The following is a 26,612-nucleotide window of genomic DNA, read 5'->3' as shown; positions in this document are numbered from 1 at the left end:
TAGGGGTTGGTGCTGTGCTTCTTTTAATTAATATTGCAATGGATTTGCTATCACTGCAAATTATATAAATTAGTAATTCTATAAATTATATGTATGATGAGTACAGCTAACACCTTTCCATCTAAAGGCTGAATGCATGCTTATCTTTTATCAGTGAGTTTACTTTCAAATTTGAGAGAAGTCTTGCTTCAGGCAGGCACTTGATTTTAATTTTTTTTACAGAAAATCTTACTTATGTGTGACCCCTACGACTTTTTTAATCAGTAGTTTGAAAAGTAACGGAAAACCTGTATAAAAGTACATTTAAAGAAGTATACTTAAATAAACACACACACTTTTCAAATGGCTAAAAGTATTTTACCTCTGGTCTGATAACCCATGTAGCTCCTATGATGTCCAGATGTCTAGTACAGTATAATAATAATGGTACGTTTCTTTGGGTATGTCTACACTACGAGAGTAGTTCGATTTTACTTAAATCGAATATGTGGAATCGATATTGCAAAGTCGAACGTGTGTGTCCACACTAAGGACAGTAATTCGACTTTGTGAGTCCACACTAACGGGGCAAGCGTCGACATTGGAAGCGGTGCACTGTGGGCAGCTATCCCACAGTTCCCGCAGTCCCCGCTGCCCATTGGAATTATGGGTCGAGCCGCCAATGCCTTCTGGGTAAAAAAATGTGTAGAGGGTGCTTTTGGGTAACTGTCGTCATCCGTCCGTCACTACCGACCTCCCTACCTCCCTGCCTGAAAGCGCCGGCGGGAAATCAGTTCGCGCACTTTTCTGATCAGTGACAGCGCGGACGCCACAGCACTGCGAGCATGGATCCCACTGCAACCATCGCTGCAGTTGTGGCCGTTCTCAACACCTCGCAGCTTATCATACACCTTTCCCTGAGGCAGATGCAGAGAAATCGGGCGAGGAGGCTACGGCACCGCCGTGAGAGCCTGAAGTCGGAGAGTAGCACAGAGCTGTCAGAAACCACGAGCCCCAGCGCCCAGGACATCACGTTGGCAATGGGTCATGTGGATATCGTGGAATGGCGATTCTGGGCCCGGGAAACAAGCACGGACTGGTGGGACCTCATAGTGCTGCAGGTCTGGGACGAATCCCAGTGGCTGCGAAACTTTCGCATGCGAAAGGGGACTTTCCTCGAACTTTGTGAGTTGCTGTCCCCTGCCCTGAAGCGCAAGGACACCCGGATGCGAGCAGCCCTGACTGTCCAGAAGCGAGTGGCCATAGCCCTCTGGAAGCTTGCAACGCCGGACAGCTACCGGTCAGTCGCGAACCACTTTGGTGTAGGCAAATCTACCGTGGGGGTTGTTGTCATGCAAGTAGCCAACGCAATCGTTAAGGTACTGCTCTCAAAGGTAGTGACCCTGGGAAACGGCCAGGTCATCATAGATGGTTTCGCCACGATGTGATTCCCAAAATGCGGTGGGGCTATAGATGGGACTCACATCCCTATCCTGGGACCGGACCACCAGGCCAGCCAGTACATTAACAGAAAGGGCTACTTTTCAATGGTGCTGCAAGCACTGGTGGACCATAGGGGACGTTTTACCAACATCAACGTCGGATGGCCGGGCAAGGTTCATGACGCTCGCGTGTTCAGGAACTCTGGTCTGTTTACACGGCTGCAGGAAAGTATTTACTTCCCGGACCCCAAAACAACTCTTGTGGATGTGCAGATGCCTACAGTGATCCTCGGGGACCCAGCCTACCCGCTAATGCCCTGGCTCATGAAGCCCTATACTGGCGCCCTGGACACAGAAAAAGAACTGTTCAACTACCGTCCGAGCAAGTGCAGAATGGTGGTGGAGTGCATCCGGGAGGCTTTGAAAGCAAGGTTCCAGACTGAGCAGGGTAACCAGTGACTGTTAAGTTTGTGGACACAGAAGCTGAACCTCCAGTTACATACCCCCTTCACCCCCCTTCCCAAAAAATAAAATCAGTTCTATTTTGTCAATGAACACCGTTGTCTTTATTACTGTTTTCGCGGGAATGTTTTAAACCGGGGACGCAGACAGTGGCGGGGGGCGGGTTTAGTGTTCTGATGCAAATGATGCTTCTAAACTCCAGGAATGACAGGCTCCGCAGTGGTGCACTGGTTGTTTCAACGGAGCCTGCCATCACTCCTGGGCAGAACTGCGTGTATGTGTCAGCTATGTGAGTTTCTGCCTGGGGGAGGAGGGTTACAGATCCCCTGCTGCGTGGCTCTGTGATCCAGGATAAGGACTGCAGCATAAGATCTGTAACTGCCCTCCCCCGCCACAAAGTAACCTGACTGAAACAGTAATGAACAGAAACATATTTTTTATTAACAACCAGACAGGAAACTGGGGGGTGAAAGTCGGACGGGGGCTTGGGTGAGGCGGGCAGGAAAGGACTTTTCAAATTTTGGGGAATGACAGCCTTCTGGTGCTTGAGCAGTCTGCAGGGGTGGAGTGAGAGTTTTCACGGACTCTGCCACCCCTCCTTCTTTGGACTTTGGGAGAGGGGGGTATGGGACTTGGTGGCGGGGGACTGCGGTTCCTGATAGACTGCAGCGGGGCTCTGTCCTCCTGCCTCCGTTCCTGCAGAACATCAACAAGGCGCCGGAGCGTGTCCGTTTGCTCCCTCAGAAGTCCAAGCAGCGTTTGAGTCGCCTGCTGGTCTTCCTGCCCGCCACCTCTCCTCACGTTCCATGTGTGTCCGGTGCATTTGTGACAAATTCTCCCTCCACTAGTTCTGCTGTGCTGCCTGGGCTCAGGAGCAGCCCATTAGTTCTGAGAACATGTCCTCTCGCGTCTTCTTCTTTCTCCGCCTAATGTGCGCTAGCCTCTGGGAGTGTGATGCCAAGCTGGGTTAGGAGACAGTTGCAGATGTGGCTGTGGGAATGAGGAAAAGGCAGTGAATTCCTCCGAAAGATAAATGTGGTTGTGAATCAAGAACATAGTTTTTCTCTGTGAACAAGACCATGAACCACACCTATCACATGCGCACTCCGGACAAGGTCGAATTTTCGAACCTCGCCTTCAGTGCCTGGGCTTTTGCACTGCCGATCTGGGAAGCGGGGCAGGACACGGTACTCTCTGTAGCAGGCAAACATGGTAAGCCGTAGACTTGTGGCTGCTTAAAACTGTAGGAGTACCACTGGCCTCCTTTCACATTGAAAGCACTGCCAGTCTGTGCTGCCAGCAATCGGCCAAGCAGGAACTCTGGCCCTGTCCCACCCCCTCGCGGATGAGCCAGGGAAAGATCCCTGTATGCTGCCCCTCTCCCGCCCCCACCGCGTGGCTGTAAACCAGCGGTCACAGTTCTGTAAAGGAACTTGTTGCAAGCAGTCCCAATACTAACAGTCCCCTACCTAATTCAAAGCAGGTCATCATGAGCGACATAACTCTCATGAACATCCCGGACACCGAGATCCAACGGATGCTTCGAGAAAGCCTGCAGAGACCGGGGCCCTATGCCGCCATGCTATGCAAGGCAATGATACCGGAGTACCTGCTTGTCTCCTGGCGCGGGAACGTCTCCTACTTCGGAGGACCAAGTAAAGCCGCTCTCCCCAGGAACCTGATGAACAGGCTATCCCATTACCTGCAGCAGAGCTTTGTGGAGATGTCCGTGGAGGACTACTGCTCTATCCCCGGACATATAGACAGGATTCTAATATAGCTGCAGTAGCAGGCACTAAAGAGTGGAGCAGCTTGGGCAGCACAATCATGCAGAACCGGACACTATTTGATTTTTGTTTTTAAATAGTTGTTACTGATTACTTAAGCGCCCAGGGGGAAGAAATCATGATTCACAGATTGTTGTTAGTATTAATATTCAAGTTTTGTAAAAAATAAAGGTTAATATGTTTAAAGCACTTACCGCTTGATCCTTCGCCTGAATCTGTGTCCAGGTTACATGCTGGGGAGGGTTGGTAGGGGATCTCTGTAACGGTGATGAAGAGCTCCTGGCTGTCGGGAAAATCAGCTTGGTAAGCGCTGTCGACTGCCTCGTCCTCCTCATCTCCTTCCTCCTCTTCCCCGTCCGCTGAGGAACCGGCCGTGGACAATATCCCATCCTCAGAGTCCACGGTCAGTGGTGGGGTAGTGGTGGCGGCCGCAGCAAGGATGGAATGCAGTGCCTCGTAGAAACGGGATCTGTGGGGCTGGGATCCGGAGCGTCCGTTTGCCTCTTTGGTCTTCTGGTAGCCTTGTCTCAGCTCCTTGATTTTCACGCGGCACTGCGTTGCATCCCGGCTGTAGCCTCTCTCTGCCATGGCTTTGGAGATCTTCTCGTAGATCTTAGCATTCCTTCTTTTGGAGCGCAGCTCTGAAAGCACGGACTCATCGCCCCACACTGCGATGAGATCCAAGACTTCCCGATCAGTCCATGCTGGGGCCCTCTTTCTATTAGATTGCACGGCCATCTCTGCTGGAGAGCTCTGCATCGTTGCCACTGCTGCTGAGCTCACCTCGATGTCCAAAGAGGAACTGAGATTCAAACTGCCCAGACAGGAAAATGAAAATGAATTCAAATTTTCCCGGGGGTGTGGCTGGTCAGAGCATCCGAGCTCGGACTGCTGTCCAGAGCGTCAACAGAGTGGTGCACTGTGGGATAACTCCCGGAGCTATTACCGTCGATTTCCATCCACACCTAGCCTAATTCGATATGGCCATGTCGAATTTAGCGCTACTCCTCTCGTTGGGGAGGATTACAGAAATCGATTTAAAGAGAGCTTTATGTCGAACTAAATGGCTTCCTGGTGTGGACGGGTGCAGGGTTAATTCGATATAACAGCGCTAAAGTCGACATAAAAGCCTAGTGTAGACCAGGCCTTTGTGATATTTACAAGGAAAATGCTTGCATTTCTTTTTTATGTAAATTTTTTGAAGTTTAGTTTAAGATAAAAGTTCTCATTCAAGATTAATTTGCATTATTTTTTGAATTTCAAGTATTGCTGTACTGATTAAGCCCTCTTTTGCAAGTAGTTTGTCCTTTTTATTGCTTCTCTCTTTTATTAGTATCTTTTGCTAATAAAAGTAATATAGAAACTCAGTCTGTATACAGCTACAGAAGTGTACACAGATAAGTCAAGTCTAAATAGAGCAACTAAAGTACACTTTTAAAGGTTGTTTTAATACATTTTGAATTTTTATGTTCAGTTTTTCAAATTTAGTATTGTCCTGCATATACAGTGTTTAGTGTTCCTTGTTTGTGGTAATACTGGGTTTTTTTCTTATTGTTTGATTTCCCATAGTCTGCTACTGTGGGAGTACCTTTCGAGATGTATTGTGTGGAACAAATGAAGAGTTTTCTGATGGATTTGGAAAGTTCTCCTGCCAGAAGACATGTGACAAGTAAGGGTCTCTTTCTCCCCAAAAAACCTAAAGCAAAAATTACATTTTATTTAACACTCAGTGACTGTGATATCCTTATAATTCCTTATATATTTCATTTTTAGAAAATTAAATTGTGGAAGGCACAGCTGTATGCAGATATGTCATCCTGAGCCCTGCCAACTTTGTCCACGACTTCCCCAAGTAGTGCACTCCTGTCCTTGTGGGCAGACTCCTCTTAGCAGATTACTAAAACTAGGATGTATTGAGCGTAAACTGTGCACGGATCCCATCCCATCGTGTGGAAAAACATGTGGCAAACCTCTACCTTGTGGTAGCCGTGGTAACTAGAACTTTCTGCTTTAAACACTTACAAACGCATTCCATTATTAAAGAGACAGGTAGTTCAGATTATTTTTAAATAGATTCTGAATTAACAAAAATCCAGTATGAGTAGAAAGTGTTCATAGTGGTTGTAGTCAAGTTGAATTTATAAAAGCCTCCACAGAATTTGCAACCCAAATCTTGAATAATTGTAATAGTACTTGAGAACCAGAAAGTGCAGCTGTCTAGAAACAAATGAAACTGACCAGCTTTTTTAGCATTGCCTATGTGGATCCCCACTGTAGGTGGTACACATGTTGTGGGAGGCAAGTGCAGAAATTTCTAGAAAACAAGTGTCCAATGGGACTGCATATGAACCCTGCCTGTGTCTCCATGTCCTTAGTTCCTCCAGATCTTTCTGGCCAGCCAGCTGAGTTCTACGGCGTGTCATTTCCCTGTCAGTGCCCTTTATCCTTTACAGAAAAGTTAATTGTAAGCAAACACGTATATACAATAAAAATGAAACTTTTAAATGGCATTTGCTCTGGTGCTCTTGTGGACCTTGCACTTTTTGCCTCACTGCTCCCAGGGATAGGGTCCAAGGTCCACTCTGACATCACTTACTGAGAGTCCTTCTGTTCACCATGGATCAGGTGAGGCAGCATCTACTACTTGAATGACTCCTTGCTGATGGGTCCCTTCAGAGATAAGTTCACCATATCCATATGGAATAAAAATATCTTAGATCTGTTGAGCTACATGGGCGCAGTTGCCCATATCGCAGAAGACCCAAGGACAATTGTGTAGAAGAGAAGAGCGAAAAAAGGCTTATATCAGCAAGATCTCCTTTGCCTAAGAGTCTTCTTACCAGCAATTCTCTCCTCCAGCCCTCTTTATCATCAGTGTAACGGGAAGATGAAGATGCTACTGACAACCTTACCTTTCTTTATTGCCAAACGGTTGTCAGCGTTGACACGCTCTTCCTCCCTATTCTGTTCAAGGGTTTTTAAGAGTTTGTCTCCATTAGTCTCCCAATAAACCTTGAACTTTTGAAGGCCAACTTAAAATCACATACTCTCCACAGATCTGTTATACTAAGTCATCAGCCTATTTGTCATTTTGAAGGTAGAACCGGTCCTGCCAGTGAATATTCAATTTATTCATAAATGATCTGGAGAAAGGGGTAAACAGTGAGGTGGCAGAGTTTGCAGATGATAGTAAACTGGTCAAGATGGTTAAGACCAAAGCAGACTGTGAAGAACTTCAAAAAAAAATCTCACAAAACTAAGTGATTGGGCAACAAAATGGCAAATGAAATTTAATGTGGATAAGTGTAAAGTAATGCACATTGGGAAAAATAACCCCAACTATACATACAATATGATGGGGGGCTAATTTAGCTACAACTAATCAGGAGAAAGATCTTGGAGTCATCGTGGATAGTTCTCTGAAGATGTCCATGCAGTGTGCAGCGGCAGTCAAAAAAGCAAACAGGATGTTAGGAATCATTAAAAAGGGGATAGAGAATAAGATGGAGAATAACATGGAGAATATCTTATTACCCTTATATAAATCCATGGTACGCCCACATCTTGAATACTGCGTACAGATGTGGTCTCCTCATCTCAAAAAAGATATACTGGCATTAGAAAAGGTTCAGAGAAGGGCAACTAAAATGCTTAGGTGTTTGGAACGGGTTCCATATGAGGAGAGATTAAAGAAGCTAGGACTTTTCAGATTGGAAAAGAGGAGACTAAGGGGGGATATGATAGAGGAATATAAAATCATGAGTGGTGTGGAGAAAGTGAATAAAGAAAAGTTATTTACTTGTTCCCATAATATAAGAACTAGGGGTCACCAAATGAAATTAATGGGCAGCAGGTTTAAAACAAATAAAAGGAAGTTCTTCTTCACGCAGCGCACAGTCAACTTGTGGAACTCCTTGCCTGAGGCGGTTGTGAAGGCTAGGACTATAACAGGGTTTAAAAGAGAACTGGATAAATTCATGGTGGTTAAGTCCATTAATGGCTATTAGCCATGATGGGTAAGGAATGGTGTCTCTAGCCTCTGTTTGTCAGAGGGTGGTGATGGACGGCAGGAGAGAGATCACTTGATCATTACCTGTTAGGTTCACTCCCTCTGGGGCACCTGGCATTGTCCACTGTCGGTAGACAGGATACTGGGCTGGATGGACCTTTGATCTGACCCAGTACAGCCATTCTTATGTTCTTATGTCAAGCCAGGCCGTAAAATCCTCTAAGGATGGAGATTCTATCATCTCCCTAGGTAACCCATTCCAGATCTTCACCACCCTACTAGTGAAATAGTTTTTCCTAATATCCAACCTAGACCTCCCCCACTGCAACTTGAGACCATTGCTCCTTGTTCTGTCATCTGTCAACCCTCTTTCAGGTAGTTGAAGGCTACTATCAAATCCCCCCTCACTCTTCTCTCCTGCAGACTAAATAAGTCCAGTTCCCTCAGCCTCTCCTCATAAGTCATGTGCCCCAGCCCCCTAATCATTTTCGTTGCCCTCCGCTGGACTCTCTCCAATTTTTCCACATCCTTTCTGTAGTAGGGGGCCCAAAACAGGACGCAATACTCCAGATGTGGCCTCATCAGTGCCAAATAGAGGGGAGTAATCACTTCCCTCTATCTGCTGGCAATGCTCCTACTAATGCAGCCCAATATGCTGTTAGCCTTCTTGGCAACAAGAGCACAACGTTGACTCTCATCCAGCTTCTCGTCCACTGTAATCCCCAGGTCCTTTTCTGCAGAACTGCCGCTTAGCCAGTTAGTCCCCAGCCTGTAGCAGTGCATGGGATTCTTCCGTCCTAAGTGCAGGACTCTGCACTTGTCCTTGTAGAACCTCATCAGATTTCTTTTGGCCCAATCCTCCAATTTGTCTAGGTCATACTATCCCTACCTTCCAGCATGTCTACCTCTCCCCCAGGCTGAGGGTACAGATCGCTGTAGTTAACTGTATGTGAAGCTGAATGTGAAGATGATGCATAGGTTCCAGCTCGGACAGGTTCCCATGGCTGAGGCTGTCATGAGCACATCAGGAACCAAGTCCATCCCCTGGCTCCTGGTCAGCTTTCAATGCCAATTTAAGGCATTGGCCCTAATTTTCAAAGTAACTAATGGATTCAGCCTCAGCTATGTCAAAGACTTAAATTCAACCTGTGAACTATTTGGGGCTGATGTTCTGTTGCAAACTGGGATTCATTATATCTTTTGATTCAGATGACAAATTTTGAAGTTTTTGCTTAAGCTATGAGGTGCATAAATAGTTATTCTTGAAATGAATTCCATATTAGTCTACTGACCATTTGGTTATCTTTTGCTGTGGATTTTATCTCAAAGTGGCATGCTGTTCAGGGGTGGGATCATTTCCTTCCAAGGATTGGCAGGTCTGGTTTGATCTTCAGACTGAAAATTAGACTGGAGTCCCACTGTAATGAATCTGTGGACCTTATTATTTGGAGAGAGGAAATTTTCAGATAAACTCAGATACATTTTTGTGTCTGTTCAGTATTCTTCATGTGAAGCAACTTGCTCTTTAGAGGTGGGCAAACTTTTTTCTCCAATAGATGTTGCTCTCTAAAGAGTGCCAAGTTCACGCACACAAGTCACTATGCCTCTCATACAGTTTGGATCCATGCAGGCAATCATTTTGAAGAACCACAGATATTATGGGAAGTGGCTAATTTTTATTTTCCTTTTCCAAGCTAAATAACCTACAGAAAGTCACTATACATAGTGAAAAATGAATGTTTAATTAAAAAAAAAAAAATCAGATTATACATATAGGGAAATTTTGTGTTCAAAATGGTTTTTAACATAGTGCTCCTCAATTGTTCATCTGGTTATACAGCACCACATTAAATCACAAGTTTGATTCTATATATTTATATGAAAAGTGTTTAGCAAAGTGTCTATTTTTAATACTACTAGTATAAAAATTGTGGAACTGAAACTCTAGAGGCCATAGACTTACTAAAATGAACGAACAAATAATTGTGAACCTTTTTTAAATATTTCAAAGCAATACACAACTTTAAGTTGCAAATCTTATAATGCACCAAATTCTTATACTTTTTTTGACATAAAATCTGTAACACATACATGAAATACTAAGGGAGGATGATTTGAAGGCAGTGTCTTGTGCCTGCAGCTCCCAACTCATGCAGAAGCCTCAATGTGACCACTGATGTTCATATGACATAGATATAAAGTACCAATGTTAAATTAAAAGGTTTAATTTACAAATCATTCTTACATTTTCATTTTTGATAGATTTCATTCATACATGTGAAAATCTTTGCCATGAAGGAGAATGTGGATCCTGCTCTCGTACATCAAATATTTACTGTAGGTGTGCCTTCAAAACAAAGGTAAAACTTTAAACACTAATCTCTAGTAACAAGCTCTCGAGCACTCTTAAAAATTATCCAGGGGAGGGGCGCGCTATACACTATAGTAGCAAGTAGTACTGCCAGGTTGTAGAACCAGTAAAAAATAGCTAGCTCAACATGTGGGCCATTTACTTATATGTTTCATCAAGTTCAGGAATGTGCTTTTCAGTTTATATGTACATGATTTTATTCGTTAATTTAGCTGTGGAAAACCCATCTTCTACTACAAAACTACTACAATTCAATGAATGTTATTTCCACCAAAAGCATTGTTAGAAGCATGTCATGTGCATGGTGATTTGATGTGGAATTTTGGAGAGTGGTGTTCATGCTGTGGAATGTTGCTAGTGCTGCCGTATTAATGCTGGTAGGGCTGCTATTCTTGGAGCTCTGGTGTTAGCTGCACTAGAAGAAAATGCAACGTATTGATCTCATTCCTAAAGAAAGACCACATGCTCAGTTTGGTGGCAAAGGCACTCGGCCAGGTTTACTGTCAACAAAGCACTGTCTTAGTGCCCCATAGGACGAGGTGTGACGAACTGGGACTGTTCTTACTGTGGTCTTTGAATGCTGACAGGGGAGTGTGGCTAGGATAGTCTGCATTAGGGGATGGGAGACTGACCGACGGAGAATAGCTGAGCATGTAACATGAGAACCCAGGAAGGGGTTAGAGGCCAGGTGACACCTTTGCCCGGGAAACTGAACAAAGGCTGTGGGAGGGGTCGCTGAAGGAGGAGTTTGAGGGGCTGGCTGGTGAGATGGCTGGGAGGCAGACGGGGCTCTGACCTCCCAGGGGGGCTGGGGCGCCCTGGGAGCCCAAGATGGATCTAACCGAGGGGGGTCCTGTTGTCTGTGCCTGCAAGACCTGTCTTGGACTGTATTCCTGTTGTCTAAATAAACCTTCTGCTTTACTGGCTGGCTGAGAGTCATGGTGAATCGCAGGAAGCCGGGGGTGCAGGGCCTTGTGTTCCCCCACACTCCGTGACACGAGGTACCAGTTCAATCAATAGACCAGGATGCTATCCCCTAAACTATTACAAAGATGCCCTGCATGATTTTCTTTTCATATATTGATACAAACAAGTTACATATTACATTCCATATGCTTTTTGTTATAATCCTGTACCTTGTATGGGCTAGTTTGAACAAAACATCTTCATCCATTATCCTGTCCTTCCCTCCTTATCTTATGAGGGGTCTGTGGGACCATGAGTGTAGCATTTCCTAGAAATGTGTTTATGCAGTTACTTGAGAACTCTGGGCATTTCTATACCATCCTCTCAGGTCAGGAATGTGCTTTCTAATACACCTCTACCTCGATATAACGCTGTCCTCGGGAGCCAAAAAATCTTACCACATTATAGGTGAAACCGCGTTATATCGAACTTGCTTTGATCCGCTGGAGTGCGCGGCCCCGCCCCCCCGGAGCACTGCTTTACCGCGTTATATCCCGAATTTGTGTTATATCGGGTCGCGTTATATCGGGGTAGAGGTGTACCTAATGTGTTGTCATTCTGCCAAGGCCTGGCGTATGCTGGTTCACAGCCTTTGATTCACACTGTTAGTTATGCCTAGGGCTCCCGCAAGGCTTACGGGGAGTCATTTGTTTAGCAGTCTCCTTTTCTTCCTCACTCTATACATTTGTACAGTGATCCAGCAGATTGTCAGTTTGTACATTGCCAGTAACAGGCCAATTGTTTTCTTATTATTGTGTGGAACCAGATCTTTGAAACAATTTGATAGCTGTTGGACCCTTAATGAATGTGACATTCATGTGTTCAATAGTATCTTCAAACATGTATATCTGATGTTTCTGTGACTTTGCCACCAAGGTCCAATATGGTCCCTGCAAACTTGCTTTCCTGATAAATGTTTGGGCATAAGTCCTAGGATTATCTCTTATTGCTGTGAGTTCCACCATAGCATTTTTTAGCTTTTGCAGCTCCTCAGAGAACTCGAGATCCTGTCCTTGAAAAGTAAGAGTGAAGTCCATCATGAAATACCACGTGTCCTGAAAATGGCATTTCTCAAGACCGTCCCAGTCATGGCGTTAACCTTGGCCATAGTGGCAGCTGATTGGTCAAACATCTTGGCATCTGGACTGCTTCCCCTATATGAATTTATAAAATTCATTACAAGTCCAGTCTTGCTGCCTCTTTATTACAGGAACCTGCTCTTCTGTGAGTAGTGTCCTTATGGGTGTTCCTCTTCAGGTGTACATGTGCCCATGGGTCTTCAATCGAAGATCTTCGTTAACAGTGTCTGTTTGGTCCACATGTCCTATACATCCTCATGCCATGCAGTGAGGCTAAATAGGTCTGCTTGGGCAGACCACCCTCAGTTCCTTCTCAACCACCTCGGCTTGAGATGGAGTTTTAGCAGGTCCACCTCAAGTGTGCCTTGGCGAAAATAATTTTTTCCTAGTTTATAGTTTAGTTCAGTCTAGTTTGTTAGATTAGCTTAGTTTAGTAGTTGGGAGGATTATTTTTTCTTCTCCCCTCCTTCTGGGGAGGCTTGTCTTCCTCAGGAGGGCATGCCTGGCTCACCAGGGTTTAAACCAGAAGTAGGCAAACTACAGCCCGCGGGCCACATCCGGCCTGTGGGACCATCCTGCCCGGCCCCTGAGCTCCTGGCCCGGGAGGCTAGCCCCCGGTCCCTCCCCTGCTGTCCTCCCTCCCCCGCAGCCTCAGCTCGCTCACTCCACCACCGGCGCAATGCTCTGGGCGGCAGGGCTGGTAGCTCCTGGGACAGCGCAGCTGCAGAGCCTGGCCTGACCTGGTGCTCTGTGCTGCGTGGTGGCAGCACCGGCGTGGCCCGGCTCCAGGGAGAAGGGGTGATTGGATGGGGCAGGGGTCCCGGGGGGCCGTCAGGAATGAGAGGAGGGGTTGGATGGGGCGGCGGGGGTCCTGGGGCAGTCAGGGGACAGGGGGCGGGGGGGAGGGAGGGAGAGGGAGTGGATGGGACAGGGGTCCTGGGGGGGCCCGTCAGGGAACGGGGTGGTTGGATGGGGCAGGAGTCCGGGGGCGGGGGGGCGGCAGATATGAGGTCGGGGCCAGACCACGACCCCCTTCCCTAACCAGCCCTCCATACAATTTACGAAACCCGATGCGGCCCTCAGGCCAAAAAGTTTGCCCGCCCCTGGTTTAAACATTGCCTTGCTTGCCAGGAGCCCAACCTGGTTAGCAGCAGCACTGCAAATGTGTTCGCTGCCTAGAAAAGTCACACGTCCCACCTAAATGTGGCTTTTGTCCAGCCCTTAATTCCAGGGTGAAGAAGAACCTGGAGATCAAGTTGAGGCTAAGTTATGATGGAGCGTTCCCTTTGCCCTGCTTCAGAGTCAGGTCGGCAATCTCCAGGCAGATCCAGTGTCCCTTCAAACTCGGCTCAGCACTCCCCCAGAAAGGAAAAGACTCCAGAGTGCTCCTCAAAAGGTCTCTGGAAGAAGAGCTCTGACTCCCCTTGTAAAGAGTCTGCTCTGAAAAGACCTTGGTCTCCCAGTAGGTCAACCATCTCAGAAAATTCAACCTCTTGAACTGGTACTGTAGAGACAAGGGGCTCCTCCAGTTCCAGTGGGATTGGAAAACCCTGAAGCTCATCTAAGAGCAAACACTGCTCCGAGCAAGCTTTAGTTCCATCTGGACATGATAGAGATAGCAAAGAGGGACGTTCTTCCAGACTGATACAGTTGGACATAGCTCTACCTCTGGTGGGTTCCTTGCTATGGTATAAGGCTAAACCTCCATTGGTGCCCACCTCCGGGTGCGCTAAATCTTCGGTATTGTGCACTTCTAGAGATAGGTGGACAGTTATATTGGTTCACAACTCCCTGACAGACAGGTTAAGCAGATGCTTATCTGCAGACCAGAAATGGGAGATCCACAACACATTTCTAACCAACATATTCGCACAATGGGGTACTCCGCTGAGACTTCTTTGCATCCCAGATGAACAAAAAGCTTCCATGTATTGCTCCAGGGGAGCCATAAGCTGCGATTCCCAGGGCGATGCTCTCCTGCTTTCCTGGATGGATGACCTCAGATACACCTTTCCTTCCTTCCCCCTACTACCTCAAGATGTACAGAAGATCTGTTATAACAGAGCCACCATTATCCTCCTAGCACCCTACTGGTCCAGACAGTTCTGGTTCACGGAACTCCTAATGATGTCAGCATACCAACCTATCAGGATATGACTATTTTAGGATCTCCTAGCTCAGGACGGGGGTAGGGGGGAGATCAAGCACCCTAACTTGGGCTCACTCCACCTTATGGCCTGGTACTTGGATGGGCGTCAGAAATAAAACATTCATGCTCTGTCCTTGTTCAGCAAATCCTTACCCAAACTAGAAAGGATTCTACTAGAGCCTGCTACCTGGCTAAATGGTGGTACTTTTCAGCCTGGGTACCTCACCACCACCGTGTGCATTCCAGTTATCCTAAACTATCTCCTCTGCTTAAAGACTTCAGGTCTGGCTCTAAGTTTGCTGCGAGTACTCCTAGCATTGATTAGTGCCTTTCTCCTTCTGGTGAAGGGATGTTCTGTCTTCATGCACCTGGTTACTGTGTGATTTATGAAGGGCTTGATCAGAACCTTCCCACCGGTCATTAAACCTACCTCTCAATGGGACCTTAACCTTCTCCTGACAACACTCTCAGATCCGCCCTTTGAACCTATGGAAATATGTATAACAATACCTACAGCAAAACTTCCCCCTCCTGGGGGTATTACAGCTCACTCCATGTGAGCACAAGCTACTTCCACGGCATCCTTATTGGACATTCTGCTGCAGAGCAGCAACTTGGAGGTCTGTCCACACGTTCATGACACACTATGCTCTAACTCAAGCTGCAACTGTATACCAGCTGCTTCCTTGCACTCTCCTCCAGTCTGAACATTGCTTACCAGTCAACCACATGTGGAATACACACAAGGACAATCACTCAAAGAAGAAATAGAGGGTACTTATTGTAACTGGAGGTTCTTCAAGAAGTGTGTTCCCTATCTGTATTCCCCCTACTTGCCCTCCATCCCCTCTGCTTCGGATTCTGTAAAAAGAGGAACGGGAGAGGCGCTGACCCATACTGCTTCGTAAACCCTCAGTTGGGAGCACAAGTGAAACTGTTGTGCATGTGCGAGTCAAGAGACACTGCTTTGAAGAATTTCTGGACTCGGGCACATGGCATACATGTGTACCCACCTGTGGAATACAGATAGGGACCACACACTTTGAAAAACCTCCAGTTACAGTCAGTAACCTCCATTTACTCACTTTTTGCGATAACTGTGGTTCTTCGAGCTGTGTCCCCCTGTTGGTGATCACTACCCACCCTCCTTCCCCTCCGCTTCAGAGTTTCCTCTGTGGAACATTGCGGTAGAGAAGGAGTTGAGGTGGTTTGCCTGCACAGACCTCTCTATCCTCTGTGTGGGGCACAAGAATGTATGGGACGGATGCACAGGCTGAGTGGAGGCTAATGAAAATTTCCAATTGAAGTTGCATGGGGTACACACACACCTGAAGTGGAGTCCCTATAGGGGGGCACATCTCAGAAAAACAGTTTTTACTGCACAGGGTGAGTAACCTCTCCTTATGTGTGTCATCAGTTATTGGCTGCGTGTGTGTGTTCTCTCTGTGTGCTGCTCTTGCTCTGGCCAGATAGCCTGTCCAGCAGGCTCCAGTCGACCTGTCCAAGAAGACCACAGGCTCCGTTCAGTAGCGAAGGAACTCGGCCAGGTTTATTGTTCACGAAGCACTGTCCTAATGCCCTGGCTCAATGGTTACAGGTACCCTAACATGTATGCCCATCACAATGGACTCAGCTCAGTGAACGGCTGGACTTTTTTCATTTCCCCCCTTGGCTAAACAACACCACACTCTCTGTGACCCCTCTTTTATACATTGATACAAACAAATTACTTATTGCCCCTCTGATGTGGTTAGTTACCACCCTTTACACTGTACTTCTTGGTTTAATCAAAACATCTCTATCCATCATCCTATGATCCCGACCTTCTCTTTAAGAGGGGTCAGTATGTCACTGTATCATCTTTGGGGAGTGTGTTTACACCATAACCTTGTATTGGGGTTTTCTGGAACTACCCTTCTAGAATGTGCTTACATGACTACTTAGTGCCTAGGCGTGTTTGTGTTTTTTCAACACCAGCCCTGTTCTTGCCAAGTTCATGTATTGGACACTGAACCTGCAAGTAGGCATCTGCTTTGCAAGAGGGCAGAGCTTGACTTTAGTTTGGGCCTTAGGTCTTATACCAGGCCTCATGTCTCAGGCTCTCTCTTTCTACTACATTCCCCCACTTTTTGTCTTTTTATGGGGAGGATGTTTTAAGCATCATCCTGGAAAAGCATAATGCATGGACTGAAGATGTCCCAGCTTGCTAAACACTGTTATATGGCCACCTTATTTTACCTTCTACACATTCATGCCCTATCTGTTCCTTGGTCTGCACATTCCCTCGTATGACTGGTGGACAGATTTTAAGTTCCAATTATGTGTTAGTTCCTTATGGTGGGCCTGGACTAGCTCAGGGACTTTGAGGAATGTCATTTTATGTTTGAACTTTGGGGGGGGGTGTACATATGACACTGCCTCATATTTCAGCATCACAATCCTTTTCTAATCGGGTGTTGTAGTCTGGCCCTTTTACTTTGGTACTGCAGATAGCAACACACTCATATTAGGGCAATTACAGTTACCACTTGTATTATCAGTAGTAGTAGGATGAGTGTTTTGCTATGTATATAAGAAGTAAAACACAAGTTTGGAGTAGAGACATCACAAATGAGGCCTTATATATAATTTTTTGTAATTATTTACTACACAGTACTGTCCGCCCATGTTATAGGTTACCCTTATTGCTGGTTGTCACCCTCTACTCCTGAGGGAATTCTGCACCAAAAAGTTAAAAATTTCTGTGCACAATATTTTAAAATTCTGCATATTTTATTTGTCAAAACACAATATTATCACACCAGATTCAATATTTTGGTAATTTATTTCAAAATACCTGTCAGCAAGTGTGTCTGTAACAATACAGACAAAAAAGATTCAGGAAATGTGTGATTGACAAATAGATTCCTTACTAGGCATGTTAATATAGAACTTTGAGTAATTCATTTAAACTACAATATAGAAACATATTTCCTGCACCCCTCAGAAGAAGTACCAAGGCTTGGGGGAGTAAGAGGTAATGGAGGAACTGGGGGAGAAGGAAGGAGCCTGGGAGTGAATTTGGAGAGTTGTTGGGTGTGGGTAGAAGTATGGAACGGTTTCTTTTCGGGGGGGGGGGGGATTGCTAGGGAGTTGGGAAGCCTCCCCTATGCAGACCCTGGCTGACCCCAAGCCTCTCCCATTCAGTCAGGCACATCTGTCCCTGTCCCTGTGTGTCCTTGCACCCCCTGTTCCCATGTGGCCCTCCATTCAGCCCCTGGTTCAGTACTGTCCCCCACTAGCTCCCGTGCCTGTGCTCCAGTCTGTCCCACTCCCCCCCCCCCCCCCCACTAGCCCTTCTGAATCCCAGTCTGTGATCCCCCAGCAGCCCCATGGGCCCCACTCTGCCTCCTAACTTGGCTCTACAGTCAGGCTGCTGTGATGAACTCAGGGGCTAGCTGTTACTGAACCAGCTGGCTGTTCTGGTGCCACAGCAGCCTCTGGTGGGTGAAAGATGGAACTGCAGCACTTCTTCAGTAGAATGTATTTTCGGGGTGGGGTGAGGGGCAATTCTGTACTAGACATGAATTCTGCGTGTTTGCAGTGGCATAGAATTCCCCCAGGAGTAATCCTCTGATAAGCTTCGCTGGGCAGGAAACGGGAACAGCTAGCTTCTGCGTTCCATTGGTTGCATACCTCTGATACACCAGTAGTTGACGTAGATCCAGTTATTTTTTATAGAGGCTGTCTTCCAGATAACCTACTGAATGGACAGTAACCAATTTACCAAATATTGCTTTGTCAGGATTTAATATTGTTAACCAGACACCGAACAAGATTGTTTTGAATAACCTGCTTCAATTAGGATGCAGTGTCACTGACTCCAAATTATGACTGGTACTAACAGGGAATTTGTTTACACAATTTGACATATTGCCAACTCATCACTGTTTTTGTTATACACTAACAATGCCAATGCCAGCTAGCTGTTTATTACTAATAAGGTTAGGTGATTAAAAAAAGAAAATGTTTCCTAATGAGTTGGTTATGGTAGTTACTATGTAACTTCCATAAACAGTACAAATAACTTCTTTACTGGTTTCTTGTTTGTTGACATTAGTTAGTTAATTTTTACCTGTGTGTTGGTTAAACAGTTTAGCAATGTTATTCTAAATGGTGTGCAGCAATAGAACAATAATAAAGTTGCTTTTACACAGTAGCTAAATTCATTTATATTTCAATGGTAAAGATTTAAAACCAGCAGCACATGAACTCACTTTACTTAATAATATACAGTTTAAATGACAGTTAGACGTGGTCCAGCTAGTGGTATTTAGCTGATTGCCTAATTAATTGTCCATATATGGTAGACTGAGGTGTAGTTGGCGAGTCTGTTATTTATAAAGCACTTCATTTTTCTTTTCTTGATGCCTGGGGGTTTCTTCACTGTGTACTGATATCTTCTGGTGTCTTCAGTCTGTGGGATGTAACCATAAACAGCTTAAGTTGATTAACAGAATAAAGTTTTTACATTTCTCTTGTTTTCAGTAACCCAAATTTAATACACAGATTAATTTAGTGTGCATTATTTATTTTTTATATACTAAATATAGTGCTTAACTGCTGAAATAGATGTTCACGATCTTCTGTGAGAAGGGGTACTGCTCTCCCCTGCTGAGCACTCTGTTTTAGCAAAAGAGTTAGTAACAGAATTGTTACCCAAGCTTTCTAGAGTTAATTTGCTTGTGATACCAATTCCACTTCTGCTAATTGTTTAGAAGCACAAACTTTAACCACCACTACTTCCCTTTAACATAACATTAAAGAAAAAGAATATAAACATTAAACCAAACTGAATTTTAAATGCCGGTCTGTGAAAACACTTTGAGGGTATTAAACGTTTATAACACTTAGTTGTATTTGGGAGAAAAGGGTGTTAACGTGTTGAAATTATTTGGTTAGCTTTAACATTTTGGAACATAACCAGACATCGTTTATAGTGATACTTTTTTTTACCATTTTTGCTATAACATTCTTATAGCTATATTTTAATACTTAATAAAGGTGCAAACAAGTTTATAAAAACCCAAACAAGAAATTGACATTTTGTTAATTGAATTACTGGTCATGTTTCCCTTTACATTTTTTCCTTTGAATAAAAAATCCCACTGTGATTAATAAAAGATAATTCTTTTTGTTTGCCATTGCATTATTTGTTGAGGCAGAAATATATGTACATATATTTATAACTGAGGCCTTTTTGAGCTTTTGCAAAAAAAAATTAATTGGTGGTTTATGTTATGATAGTTATACCCCAACCATAATATTAAAATAGTGTGGTACTATTTATATTTAAAAAAAAAGTATAAATTTGACTTTTGTTGCAACAAAATAAAAGAAAAAAGTGGACCCGTGACACACACAACACAGGACAACATACAAGACATACAGGACAAAATTACAATTAAAAATCAATGGCACCAGAATTATATTTATAACTATACAAGATAAGGCATTAAGAACCTTAGGTATTAAAGCAATGCATTATAGGAAGTAAACAGGTACAAAAGAGTTAAAGATCTAAATAAGCAAGTTATTACCTTTTTATTTTAAACTTTTAATAAGAATTGATAAAAAATCATATAAAGTTATTTTCCCCCTTTGTTGTATTAGGTTAATATGTTAAGGCATTTTCCATTTCTTTATATTACTTTACTTTAAAAACTCTGCTATATGGAAATGTTTCAAATATTAGTTAGTGGTTAGAATTAGAAGCAGAGTCTGCATTTCTGTTGCTTGGCAACCATATCTTCAAGAAAGTTAGGAGATACGGTTGGTAGATCACAACAGTGATAGCCTTGCACACTTGTGCCATCACTGCCCCAACAGTTGACTTTCCCACCCCCAACTAGTTTGCAGCTGCCTGGTAACTGTCAGGTATTGCCAACTGCCAAACAGTGATGACCTCCCATATTTGTACGAGTATCGGTTTTCAAAATCAAGTGGTCATGCACTGGATCATTGATGCAAGCTCAACATAACTCGAAGAGGGTATGCTTTTTCATCCTGAGGTACTGCAGCTACTGGTCTGAGATTTCCAAGATGACGTGGTCCCACCCCTCAGTGTTGGTTTCCTGGGACCAGAAGTGGCAATCCACCCATGGGCATACCATTGCATTCTCAGCATTCAAGACATCTGTTCCATGGACTTTCATTCTCCCTCCAAGTTGGCCGTCTTTGGCATCTCACAATTCTCTGGAGTGAATGCATCCAGTGTCTAGTACTGGACCTCATAAACATTTGTCCTGTGAGCAGGAGCAGAAGCAAATCCTCATGGACTTGCTCCATGTCTCCAAAATAGTTTGGAAGAAGGGTGAGATGACCTGGAGCTGTTATTGCCAAAATGTGTGAAGGCAGCTTACAGTGCCAGCAACAACCAGAAAGGTGGTTCTTCTTAAGTGCTTGCTCATGTCGATTCCAAGTAATAGCATGCGTGCCATGTGCACAGTCGTCGGAAGGTTTTCCCCCTTGCAGCACCTGTCGGGTCAGCTGTGGAGCCTCCGGAGTCGCACCTTCATGGGGGTTGTGACAAAGGGGGGGTTTATTCATCTTATGTTTCATGTGAGTCTTACTGTCCTATACTAATACTATGTGTACCTCAGTTTCCCAGTGTACTGCACCAATACTTCAGTGGTGGGAATTGGGTGTGTGATTTTAGCTGAGGCCCTTGGGGCAGGTGAGGCTGCCCAGCTGTCTGCACCTATGTTACCTGAGACCCAGGATGGGGGTGTGACCAGGTAACACCTTTTGCCTGGGAAGTGAGACAGAGATGGAGGAGGAGCAATGGGGGGTGTCAGAGGTCGGGTCGCTGAAAGCAGGCAGTTTGCATGGGGGGACTGGAAGAGGGGGAGTCCAGGGCATCTGGCCCAAGACTCCCAAGATGGACTTGGCTGAAAGTCACTGATTTCTGTGATAGCAAGCTCTGTTCTACACTGTGTTCCTGTCGACTAATAAACCTTCTGTTTTATCGGCTGGCTGAGAGTCACGTCTGACTGTGGAGTTGCGGTGCAGGGCCCTCTGGCTTCCCCAGGAGCCCCACCCAGGCGGACTCGCTACAGGAAGCGCACGGTGTGGAAGAGGATGCTGAATGCTCCGAGGTCAGACCCAGGAAGGTCGAAGCTCTGCAAACTTCTTGCCCTGGAGACAGTATGCTCAGAGAGAGGAGGCATGCTCCCCTAGAATCCTGACTGGCTTCATACAGAGTAGTTCCAGAACATTGACCGGGTGACTCTGTGACAATGGTGAATATAGGTCCCTGCCAACCCACCGCCTATTCAGTTCTTTCTTACCACCAGTGACGGTCGTTGGAGCTGCGTGTCTTGCTTGCCTCATTAAGTGCTTCCCCTAGAAATTGAACTTTGAGCGTTTCTGTAAATAGTTAAATTTTTTTTACTAGTAGTTAGTTAGACGTTGGAGGTTCCCCCCACCACCACTCCAATTTGTCGCCCTGACAGATCCCAGAAGGTATGCTGCCTGCCAGGGGCCCGTATCCGAGAGGTTATGGAGGGATTGTCGAGGATCATCCGGCCCTCTGACTACTACCCCATGCTCCTCATCCATGTGGGCACTAATGATACTGCAAGGTATGACCCTCAGCAGATCAGAAGCGATACAAGGCTCTGGGAGTAAGGGTGAAGAAGTTGGGAGCACAGGTGGTGGTCTCTTTAATCTTTCCGGTCAAGAGTACGGGCCCAGGCAGAGACAGATGCATCCTGGAGGTGAATGCCTGGCTGCGAAGATGGTGTCGCCAGGAGGGCTTCGGCTTCCTCGACCATGGGATGCTGTTCCAGGAAGGACTGCTAAGCAGAGATAGGGTCCACCTATCAAGGAAAGGGAAGAGTATATTTGGACACAGACTGGCTAACCTAGTAAGGAGGGCTTACAACTAGAGATGGGTCATAATTTGTGGGGGCGGGGAGAGGGAGCATGGTCCGTTATAGCAGGAATAAAGGAGAGACCAGACAACTGTGTGGGGGGGAGGGGATCAAATCAGTATCTTAGATGTCTGTATACTGATGGGAGAAGTATGGGGAATAAGCTGGAAGAATTAAAAATGCTAGTAAATAAACACAACTATTACATAGTTGGCATCACAGAGACTTGGTGGAATCATACGCTTGACTGGAATATTGGTATAGAAGGGTACAGCTTGCTCAGGAAGGGCAGGCAGGGAAAAAAGGGAGTTGGTGTTGCCTTATATAATAAAAATGTATAGATACACTTGGATGAGGTTGAGATGGAAATAGGAGACAGAATTGTTGAAAGTCTCTGTGTAAGGATAAAAGGGGTAAAGAACAAGGATAATGTCATGGGAGGGGTCTATTACAGACCACCTAACCAGGAAAAAGAGCTGGATGAGGCTTTTTAAAAATAATTAAAAAAAAAAAAAAAGCATCCAAAGCACAGGACTTGGTGGTGATGGGGGATTTCAACTACTCAGACATCTGTTGGGAAAATAACACAGCAGGGCACAGACTATCCAACAAGTTCTTGGAATGTATTGGAGACATTTTTTTATTTCAGAAGGTGAAGAAAATTACTAGGGGAGAGGTTGTTCTAGATTTGATTTTGACAAATAGGGAGGAACTGGTTGAGAATTTGAAAGTGGAATGCAGCTTGGGTGAAAGTGATCATGAAATAATAGAGTTCATGATTCTAATGAATGGTAGGAGGGAGAAGAGCAAAATAAAGATAATGGATTTCAAGAAGACACACTTTAGCAAACTCAGGGAGTTGGTAGGTAAGATCTCATGGGAAGGAAGTCTAAAGGGAAAAACAATTGAAGACAGTTGACAGTTTTTCAAAGAGACATTATTAAGGGCACAAGAGCAAACTATCCCACTGTGTAGGAAAGATAGGAAGTATGGCAAGAGACCACCCTGGCTTAACCAGGAGATCTTCAATGATCTAAAAATCAAAAAAGAGTCCTACAAAAAGTGGAAACTAGGTCAAATTACAAAGGATGAATATAAACAAATAGCACAAGTATGTAGGGATAAAATTAGAAAGGCCAAGGCACAAAATGAGATCAAACTAGCTAGAGACATAAAGGGTAACAAGAAATTCTACAAATACATTGGAAGCAAGAGGAAGACCAAGGTCAGGGTAGGCCTGTTACTCAATGGTGGGGCGGGGGGGGGGGGGGCAATAATAGAAAATGTGGAAATGGCAAAGGTGCTAAATGACTTCTTTGTTTCGGTTTTCACTAAGAAGGTTGGTGTTGATTGGACGTTTAACATAGTGAATGCCAGTGAAAATGAGGTAGGATCAGAGGCTAAAATAGGGAAAGAACAAGTTAAAAATTACTTAGACAAATTAGATGTCTTCAAGTCACCAGGGCCTGATGAAATGCATCCTATAATACTCAAGGAGCTGACTGAGGAGATATCTGAGCCATTAACGATTACCTTTGAAAAGTCATGGAAGACGAGAGAGATTCCAGAAGACTGGAAAAGGGCAAATATAGTGTCAATCTATAAAAAGGGAAATAAGGGCAACCCGGGGAATTACAGACCAGTCAGCTTAACTTCTGTACCCAGAAAGATAATGGAGCAAATAATTAAGCAACCAATTTGCAAACATCTAGAAGATAATAAGGTGATAAGTAACAATCAGCATGGATTTGTCAAGAACAAATCGTGTCATACCAACCTGATAGCTTTTGACAGGGTAACAAGCCTTGTGGATGGAGGGGAAGCAGTAGACGTGGTATATCTTGACTTTAGTAAAGCTTTTGATTCTTGTTCTGCCCAATTGGGGCTGGGGGTTCTTTGGGATTCTTGGTGAAGGACTGAGATGAATGACCCAGGATGACGAGAACTGGGTACAACTCAATTTTATTATAACTGGTAAGTGTGACAATTATTAATACCACGATTCCTTACCAAACGAGTACAATACTATATAACTAAATTTAAAACAAGTAAGGCAAGGGAGAATACAACAGGGAGAGAGAAGTAAAAACAACAAAAGCAAAACAAACAGAAAATTTTTGTCTAGCTAGTTACTTACGACCAGGCAAATGACAGCCAGATGGAAAAGCATATACATGGTGAATTCGGGCTGGCAACACGACACGCGCTCGGTCTGGATTCGGGAACGGGCGGGTCAAGTCCTGGTTGATCAGACCTGGACTGGTAGTGACGTTGAGTCGATTTGGGACACCTCTGATTGCTATACAGGGGTGACTAAGTATATAGTTCAGAAAGTAAATGTGGCAGGCATTGATTGGCTTTTTAGTGCCCAAACTTTTCCCCTTATTAGGAAGAACAATACAATGCGGAAACTGCAGAAATGTTTTTTCTGCGGTAAACACTATGGATACAACCCTCATAAATTTCCTGTGTTAAGTACTATGCCCTAATAAGGTCATGCAGTCTATTGTGGGCCTCTTTCCTTGCTCCGGGTTCGCCGCGGGGTTGAGAGACGGCCTGGCCAAAACCAGGTGGGGGGATTAGGCTGTATTAACAATACTGTCTCGCATGACCATCTCATAAACAGACTAGAGAAATGCAACGAGATGGAGTTACTATAAGGTGTGTGCAAAACTGGTTGGAAGACTGTTCACAGAGAGTAATCATCAGTGGTTCGGAGTCATGCTGGAAGGGCATAATGAGTGGGGTCCTGCAGGGATCAGTTGGGGTCCGGTTCTGTTCAATATCTTCATCAATGATTTAGATAATGGCATAGAGAGTACACTTATAAAGTTTGTAGATGATACCAAGCTGGGAGGGGGTGCAAGTGCTTTGGAGAATAGGATTAAAATTCAAAATTATCTGGACAAACTGGAGAAATGGTCTGAAGTAAATAGGATGAAATTCAATAAGGACAAATGCAAAGTACTCCATTTAGGAAGGAACGATCAGTTGCATACATACAAAATGGGAAATGACTGCCTAGGAAGGAGTACTGCAGAAAGGGATCTGGGGTCATAGTGGACCACAAGTTAAATGAGTCAACAGTGTAACACTGTTGCAAAAAAAAGCGAACATCATACTGGGATGTATTAGCAGGAGTGTTGCAAGCAAGACACGAATAGTAATTCTTCCGCTCTACTCCGCGCTGATTAGGCCTCTGGAGTATTGCCTCCAGTTCTGGATGCCACGTTTCAGGAAAGATGTGGACAAATTGGAGAAAGTCCAGAGAAGAGCAACAAAAATGATTAAAGGTCTAGAAAACATGACCTATGAGGGAAGATTGAAAAAAACCGGGTTTGCTTAGTCTGGAAAAGAGAAGACTGAGAGGGGACATGATAACCATTTTCAAGTACATAAAAGGTTGTTACAAGGAGGAGGGAGAAGAATTGTTCTTCTTAACCTCTGAGGAAAGGACAAGAAGCAATGGGCTTAAATTGCAGAAAGGGAGGTTTAGGTTGGACATTAGGAAAAACTTCCTAACTGTCAGGGTTGTTAAGCATTGGAATAAATTGCCTAGGGAGGTTGTGGAATCTCCATCATTGGAAATTTTTAAGAACAGGTTAGACAAACACCTGTCAGGGATGGTCTGGATAATACTTAGTCCTGCCATGAGTGCAGGGGACTGGACTAGATGACCTCTCGAGGTCCTTCCAGTCCTATGATTCTATGCTTAGGAAATATCGGGAGTAGAATCCTTTGCCCCATAGCTCCTGAGGAATCTCCTCCACTGCTCCTGCAGCAAGGAGCGTTTGAACCTCTTGCATGAGAAGTTGCTTGTGAGAAGGGTCCCTGAAGAGGGATGGGGAAAGGGGGCAGGAGGGAGGGGAGGAACAGAGTTGGAGAGAATATTCCACTTCTACGGTGCAAAGGACCCAGCGATCTGAGGTTATCTGGGACCAAGCACGGTAGAAGTGGGACAGACAATTCAGAAAACAGGGTGAAGCATCCGGTGAGTAGACTGGTGCCTGACGATTGCCTCGCCGAGCCTGGCCTTGACTGCTCCGCTTCCTGGAGAAGTTCTGTCTAGGCTGGGGAGGGTAGAAGCGTGGAGGGGGCTGATGCTTAAAGTGCTTTCATTGGGTAGCAGGGGTATGCAGGCCCAACAATTTTAATGTTGCCCGTGAATCCTTCAGGCTGTGGAACTTGGAGTCTATCTGCTCTGAAAACAGTCCCACGCCATCAAAGGGCAAGTTTTGAATTGTGTGATGGACCTCTGGCGGAAGGCCCGACACCTGGAGCCACGAACTCCTCCTTATGGCTATGCCAGAGGACAAGGTCCGCATGGCCATCTGCCGCATCCAGGGATGCCTGTAAAGAGGTCCGCGCCACTGCCTTGCCCTCCTCTACTATAGTCGCAAACTCCACCCTAGAGTCTGATGGGACCAGCTCCTTAAATTTCATCATGGAGTCCCA

The 26,612-nt window shown here is 45.0% G+C and overlaps 1 protein-coding gene across 1 annotated transcript in view; it reads left to right on the top strand.

Moving 5' to 3' along the window:
- NFX1 (nuclear transcription factor, X-box binding 1) overlaps positions 1-26,612 on the top strand; it is a gene marked incomplete at its 3' end in the record, with an annotated part of 129,141 nt that overhangs the window by 55,551 nt on the left and 46,978 nt on the right. Inside the window, exons 7-9 of the mRNA XM_029913306.1 lie at positions 5,240-5,339; positions 5,444-5,661; positions 9,942-10,039. Coding sequence (XP_029769166.1) covers positions 5,240-5,339; positions 5,444-5,661; positions 9,942-10,039 — 416 coding nt within the window. The remainder of the gene's footprint in view (positions 1-5,239; positions 5,340-5,443; positions 5,662-9,941; positions 10,040-26,612) is intronic.

Source organism: Terrapene carolina, unplaced genomic scaffold (assembly GCF_002925995.2).
Source record: "Terrapene carolina triunguis isolate 2854851 unplaced genomic scaffold, T_m_triunguis-2.0 Scaffold580, whole genome shotgun sequence".
In the NCBI taxonomy this organism is placed as follows: domain Eukaryota; kingdom Metazoa; phylum Chordata; order Testudines; family Emydidae; genus Terrapene; species Terrapene triunguis.
The sequence above is the reverse complement of the archived record's forward strand: the minus strand, read 5'-3'. Positions and strand labels throughout refer to the sequence as shown.